The 6,283-nt window shown below is 48.0% G+C and overlaps 1 protein-coding gene across 1 annotated transcript in view; it reads right to left on the reverse strand.

Annotated features, from left to right (window-relative positions):
- Positions 1 to 1,395: 1,395 nt before the first annotated feature.
- The window catches only part of PMFBP1 (polyamine modulated factor 1 binding protein 1), a 36,577-nt gene continuing 31,689 nt past the window's right edge, over positions 1,396 to 6,283 (reverse strand). Inside the window, exons 15-19 of the mRNA XM_007463001.1 lie at positions 5,846 to 6,013; positions 4,921 to 5,024; positions 4,300 to 4,374; positions 1,877 to 2,115; positions 1,396 to 1,514 (exon numbers count right to left, since the gene is read on the reverse strand). Of these exons, the coding sequence (XP_007463063.1) occupies positions 1,396 to 1,514; positions 1,877 to 2,115; positions 4,300 to 4,374; positions 4,921 to 5,024; positions 5,846 to 6,013 (705 nt within the window). The remainder of the gene's footprint in view (positions 1,515 to 1,876; positions 2,116 to 4,299; positions 4,375 to 4,920; positions 5,025 to 5,845; positions 6,014 to 6,283) is intronic.

Here is a 6,283-nt window from a genome sequence, read left to right on the forward strand (position 1 = left end):
AACTTTGGAAAAAGTACAACATTCAAAGTACCCAGATATTGTCCCTTTGGCCAACATATATGAAAACTTTTTGTAAATTAAAGAGACAAAATGCCTTTTTAGTAGACTGCACTGGGGATTTTAATGACATTGAACTTTTGCTTGAATAAATGGGCCACAGGCTAGAACTAGAAGCCATTTCATTAGTACCAGACCCTTCAGTCTTTGTTTTCTCTAGAAGATATATCCTTATTCTAAACCAAATGAAGGAACACAGTCAAAAGAGCATTAAAAACCAGACAATGCCCGTGACAACAGAAACCACCAGACGTGCCCATCACTCCTGCCTCACACTGCATTTCCAGAATTTGCCCTTCCCAAGTCCTAGCAGGGGCATCCTATATAACACATTGCTGCTATCAGCAGAAAATTTTCTTGGCTTTTGTTTGGCTGGGGAGGGAGGAAAGATATTTAAGAGTTGCTATCAACTAGTGGGTTTCTTCCTTCACTTTTCCTTTCCCCTCTTCCAGAAATGCAAGCTCTTTCATTTCTTTCTCTTACTTTACCTTTAGCTATTTCTCTCAATTTTCTATAGACTAGAAATAGAAATTCTAGACATGTACTTAGTTTAACAAAATCCAGCCACAATAAAATAGTTTAGCTGTCCTTGGAGTTTGTTATAATGGAATTTTTCTTGTACTGAGCTGGCTGGGGAGAAAAATAAAATTGTTAAAAGAAGGAATATGGCAGCCAGGGAGAAAGCAGATGGCTATCTCTCCCTCCTGCCTTTGGAAAATGCATCATTTATTTCTCTTCCTCCCTTTTGGGTCTCAGGATTACTTTCCTTTTGGAGGTTTTTAGATATTTCTTTTTCTTCTTAAATTCCAGAGATGGAAGGAATAAAAAAGGAACTAATTATCTCTTGTTGGTTTAAAAACGAATCCAGATAATCCAGAAGCTTGCTTTGGGAATTACACCTCCCCTATATACGTCAGAGAGAACTCTATGTTTTAGAATTTAGGGAAAATAGGGATGAACACATTGCTGGGGACCTGAGGGGGCAGAATTGTCTGCAAGACGCCACGAGCTCACTGAGGCTGCTGTGCTCATGTCTTTATTTTAGAGTTTGGGCCTGGAGATGGTAGTATGGTTCCAAGGCTCACTCTGCCGCAGGAAGTAGACAAAACTCAATAAAATGTTAGCATCTTGCAGAATAGGCTGGGACCTTGACATATTCCGGTTAGAGCTGATCCAAGTCAAGAGAGAGGAATAGGAACTCACTGTCGTCTGAAAAACATGCGTGGAAATGATGCTCAGGGCAAGGCGCTGATTCTAGCAATATGAGGAACCTGAGGGAACAGGGAGGAAATGACAGTCTTGATTTGAGGAGAAATTAATGAAGTGATTCCTCAAGGACTAGCCTCGTGGCCAGGCAGCTCTGTTGCAGGTGACTTCTTCCCTTGGGGGTACCATGGAGTCTACAGGTGGCAGAAAAGGTAGCCTTGGACCCAGGCCGAACAGGAGTCCAGGGCATTCTTGTGAGGTTTCCAAAACACGTTAGAGGAGACAAATGCCTATTCTGCCTGTTCCCTTCTTATCCTCACACCTCCCAAAAGGGACTGGGTCAGGGGAAGGGATAGGTCTGAGATAGGAGGCACTTGGGTATCATCAAAGATTCTTAAATCAGGATGAGCCTTAATTCATTTGCCTCCCCCTTTACAGAGGAGAAAACAATGATCTCTGGTCCAGAATAGCTAAGCAAAAGATTTCTTTTTTTCCCCTATTTGAATTTCCAATCCAGTGATCTCTTCAAAATACGTGTTTTTTTTTTTTTTGACCCAATGGACTAAGAAAGACAGCACCATAGTAAGTAGCAAAAGCCACACGGTGGACATACCTGAGCAGTGGGGCATCCCAACAGACTTGGTGATGTCCATTCTTTGGCTCACATCTTGGGTTATCCCCCTCCAGTCCAAGGTGCCATACACTTTCCCCCGTGCTGTGGGGTCTCTTTTGCTCGGGCATAGGGCTTTGGTATATACCCTTAAGGGCCCAGCTTTCAGCTTCTTCTCCTCTATTTCATTCTTTAGTTTCTTGTTTTCCTTTTGCAGATGGACCATTACATTGTGGAGGTGGCTGGGGAAGGAGAGGGAAGGACAGGTGGGTGTTTGGTCTGTTTCAGTTCCGTGGACGCCCAGTTCCTTCCAGAGCTGGTGCTCTCATGCATGTTCTGTGGAAATGGAGGCCTATGTGCATCCCCGGGAAGAAGCCCAGGCCTGGGGTTGGGGTGGACCCAGAACCAGCACTCCTGACCCACTGTGTCATGTCAGCTCTGGGCTAGTTTTCTTATCTGTTAGACGGGGACCATTGAGTCTGATCTGCCTTCTGGGGTTCATATAAAAATCCAGTTTGACAAATGATAGAAATTGGATTCAAAGAGCCAGAACAACTCTGATCACGTGTCCTCAGTTTCTCACAGCCATGCCTAGGAAACACTCACATCCAGTTCTTATGCCAAAGCCCAAGTTCTTTTGCCTCCCTTTGCCGAAAGGTTGAGAACACAGGGGATCCCGGCTCTGTCGAGAGCCTGGGCAAGTTACTTGTCCCCATTTTATGGAAGAAATGGCAGCTCTAATGTAGGTGAGGGGAAAGGTAACTGAGCATACCTCCTCTGGCTCAATAAATGGCAACTGTTAATACTAACAGCCTTATTTCTCCAAACCAGTGTTGAGAGAAGTGAGTGACAGTGGGCTCTGGAACCAGGCTTCCCAAGTTGGGATTCTGACTCTGCCACTTACTGGTCATGAGACCATGGGCAAATTACGTAGCCTGAGTTTCTCCCTTTCTTCATCCTTAAATGGGGATTATACGTGCACTGAACGTGTGAGGTCTTATGAAGATTAAATAAGTTAACACATGTAAAGCACTTGGAACAGTGCTCCTCATGAGTAAGCAATAAATATTAGTTGAGCTCTTGTTATTATGATTAAAAGATGGTGTTCCTTCAAATAGGGTCAAGTAAACTCAAGAATGAGTTCTTTGTGAAACAAACAAAAAAACCAAAAAACTTGCCAGAACTTGGCACAATATAAGAAAAAGCCTGGTGCCTGGCTACCTTCAGATTCTGACAATTTCTCCTTTAGTTAAATCCTTTCAGAAAATGTTTCTGTCCTAGTGAAATATTTTATGATCTTTTCTAGAGGAAATCAAGTAAAGAATTCATCCTCAACTGCTTCTCTGGGCGTATTCTCTGCCCTCTTGCTCTGTATAAATGTGGCTGGCAGTGAAGACACCCCTTCCCTTGTAGCTCTTCATGGTGTTGCCATGCTCCTTGTGCCACTGGGCCTGGAGGTGGGGTCCTCGAATGCCCTCATTCCCTGGCTCTCTGCCACTCTCTCTGGTCCACTCCTGTCAGCATCTCTGATGCTTTCAGGATCCTGTACTTTTCATTCAAGCCCTGGCCCCTCAGTTCCTTGACCTCCTTATTCCAGTGATCTTTTCCTCTCCTTCAACCTGGATGCTTTCCTATGGTCCAAGCTCAGGACACAGCTTTCTAACTGGGGCTGCATGAATGGGTCCCAGGTGTGCTGCGATACCTCAGCCCTTGGAGCAGGATTTGGCACAGCTGCTGGTTGGTCACCTTTACCATAAGCAACCCCATCCAAGACCCTCCCGGTGTGCCAAACAAAGGTGTTCATTTTCTAAGTGTTCCCTGACAAAAGGTTGGGAAACACTGCCCTGGAGCTTGTCATTACCTGTTACTATGCCACCTCTGAAATCTCAGTTTTAGACATCCATACTTTTGCCTGTTCCCAAACTTCCAACACTCCTCCCGTACCACACTCTATGCTGACCCAGCTTTGACCACGAGGGTGAACCAAGGCTGCAAGTAGATGGACCCAAATGACCACATGGGACAGAAGGACCCCACCAACTTTGACTGCTCACCTCATAGAGGTGTTCCTTCTATTATGTTCTATGTCCCTTTGTTTGGAGAGCTCTCCGTTACCACAGCTTAGCCACTACCCTAACTAATACAGTCTGCTTTTCAGTTCCTGTTTCCTTCTCAGCATTCTGACTTCTGAGAACTGTGGAAGGTGACAGTAGAGAGGGACATAGAGACTATTAACCCCCTTTTTTATTGTTGGTGAGGGGACTAAGGCCCAAAGAGGTCAAGTGGTATTGCCCAAGGTCACATGGATGCAGATTCGGGACTCGGGGTCTTTCTCCACATATCCAGTGAAAAAGCCAGCCCTGGTTCCTGGCTGACTCCTCTCCCTGGGGCCCAAGCTCCAGCCAGGGGTGTGTGGGATGACTTACTCCTTTTCACCAGTCAGTTTGGCGATATATTCGACCTGTTCACGGAGCTTGTTTCCTAGTTTCTCATTGGCGATCCTGTAATAAAATTCACAGAAGAAAAGAGCTCCCCAGACCCCTGTGAGTAAGAGCATGAGCTGGCTGAAAAGGACATTGGGTGTTCTTGGCAAGGCCTCTTCGGGGCCCAGACCCCCTGCTCATCCCCCAGTCCCCGGAGCTAGAGTCCTCCTAGCAGCTGGCAATTAAGAGGACTCTCTACACTCCCATGCAAAATCACTGTGATCCGAAGTGAGCTCAGGGGATCCAGGCAGTGAAGCCCGACACCAGGCTGGGAAGAGAAAATCTGACCCACAGGAGCATCCCTTCTGTCTGGAAGCCGCTCCATTTCCAAGTGGGCGGGGCTTTCTAAACCAGCCTGAAGGGTTGCGGCCCCTTCATCTTATTCCCAAAATCTGGGTGTGGGCTGAGACTGGGTCAGTTTCCCTGGAGGGCTGTGTGTGTGTGTGTGTGTGTGTGTGTGTGTGTGTGTGTGTGTGTGTGTGTGTGTGTGTATGACACTATTCTCTGGCACATGTGTGATTCCAGCCCTTGGAAGCCTGCCTTACTGTTTTCTTCTGCACTTACTTCTGCTCTTTTGCCCATTGCTCCATGTTGGACATAATCTGATCATTCTCTCGGTGCAGCCTGCAGGTATCTTTGGGCGCAGACCGCTGGGGCAGGCAACAGGACTTTGGTACAAGAAGTAAATGAGATAGTAAGGGGGTGGGAGCACAGGCCTGTCACCTCCCTTCTCCCAAATCAGGTCTCCTCTCTTCCTGGGAGAAGAAACATTGACTCTGCTGTCCAACCCCGAGGCCAGAGTTGGAGTTGCCATTGCAGGCCTCCACCTCCAGCAGTGCATTATCACAAAGGTGACATCTGTGAGCAGACACCACTTATAGTAGAGACAAAGTAGGTTTGTACATTTATAATAATGATTTTCAGGCCAAAGGTAGCAAAGTGACCTATTCTAAAACAGCAATATGTTAAGCCTTTTAAAAAACAGATGAAAGAAAAAATATCTGGTGGAAAGGGAGGACTTTTTTTCTAATTTGGGCAAAGGCCCTGTGGCCACCCCAAGGATATCCGGGAGCCTCCTGCTACAAACTTCACTGCTCAGAGAGCTGGGCGTGCCCAAAGAGTTCTTAGCCGATTCTACTGCAGGGTAATTGAAAGTGTCAGGAGAGGCTCTGGAGGGTGACTGAGCAGTGGATTATCTAAGTCGGGGCTGCTGGTGTACCTGACATGGAGATGGCATTCTCTCTCCTCTGGATTGGGACCTTTGCTCTGTTCAATATCTCTATCAACAAAGTCACGGGAAGATGGTTGGGTCGAGACAGCCGTTGTGGGCCTGGAACACCCAGACCCCGCTTTGTACTGAATAGAGGGGGGTGTCCTTTCCTTGCTCCCAGGCACCCCCACCCCCACCAAAGGGTGTCTGTCATATAGGCGGTCGTGGGATGTTCTGGGGGGAGTGGGAGGAAGCGACCGGGAGTTGAGGAGTGCCCACCTCCCTCTCGTCCGCGAGGAGGTTCTCTTTCAGGGCATGCATTTCCTCCTGGAACGCCCTGAGCTGCTCCTCTTTAGCGGCCAGCATCTCGAGGTCCCTCTGGTGCTGCTTCTGCCACTGCAGCACCTGGTTGCTCATGTCCTCCAGCTTTTTGTCGAAGGCCTGCACCTGCTCGGTAGCGCACAGTGAGGAGGGAGATCCCAGCTTGCCACCCTGACACTGGAGGACCCACGACAAGGCGGGAGGGCGCTTTCTCTGGGAGGGTCATGAGGGAGTGTTTTATTTCCAGCGGCCAGCAGAGGGCGCCCCTGCTCTGATAGTTGCCGCCTTCCTGACGCTCCCAGAGCCCAGCAAAAGGGAGGGCACCTGGGGCTTCCCTGGTGGCGCAGTGGTTGGGAGTCCGCCTGCCGATGCAGGGGACACGGGTTCGTGCCCCGG

Source organism: Lipotes vexillifer, unplaced genomic scaffold, assembly GCF_000442215.2.
Source record: "Lipotes vexillifer unplaced genomic scaffold, Lipotes_vexillifer_v1.1 scaffold70, whole genome shotgun sequence".
Lineage (NCBI taxonomy): Eukaryota > Metazoa > Chordata > Mammalia > Artiodactyla > Lipotidae > Lipotes > Lipotes vexillifer.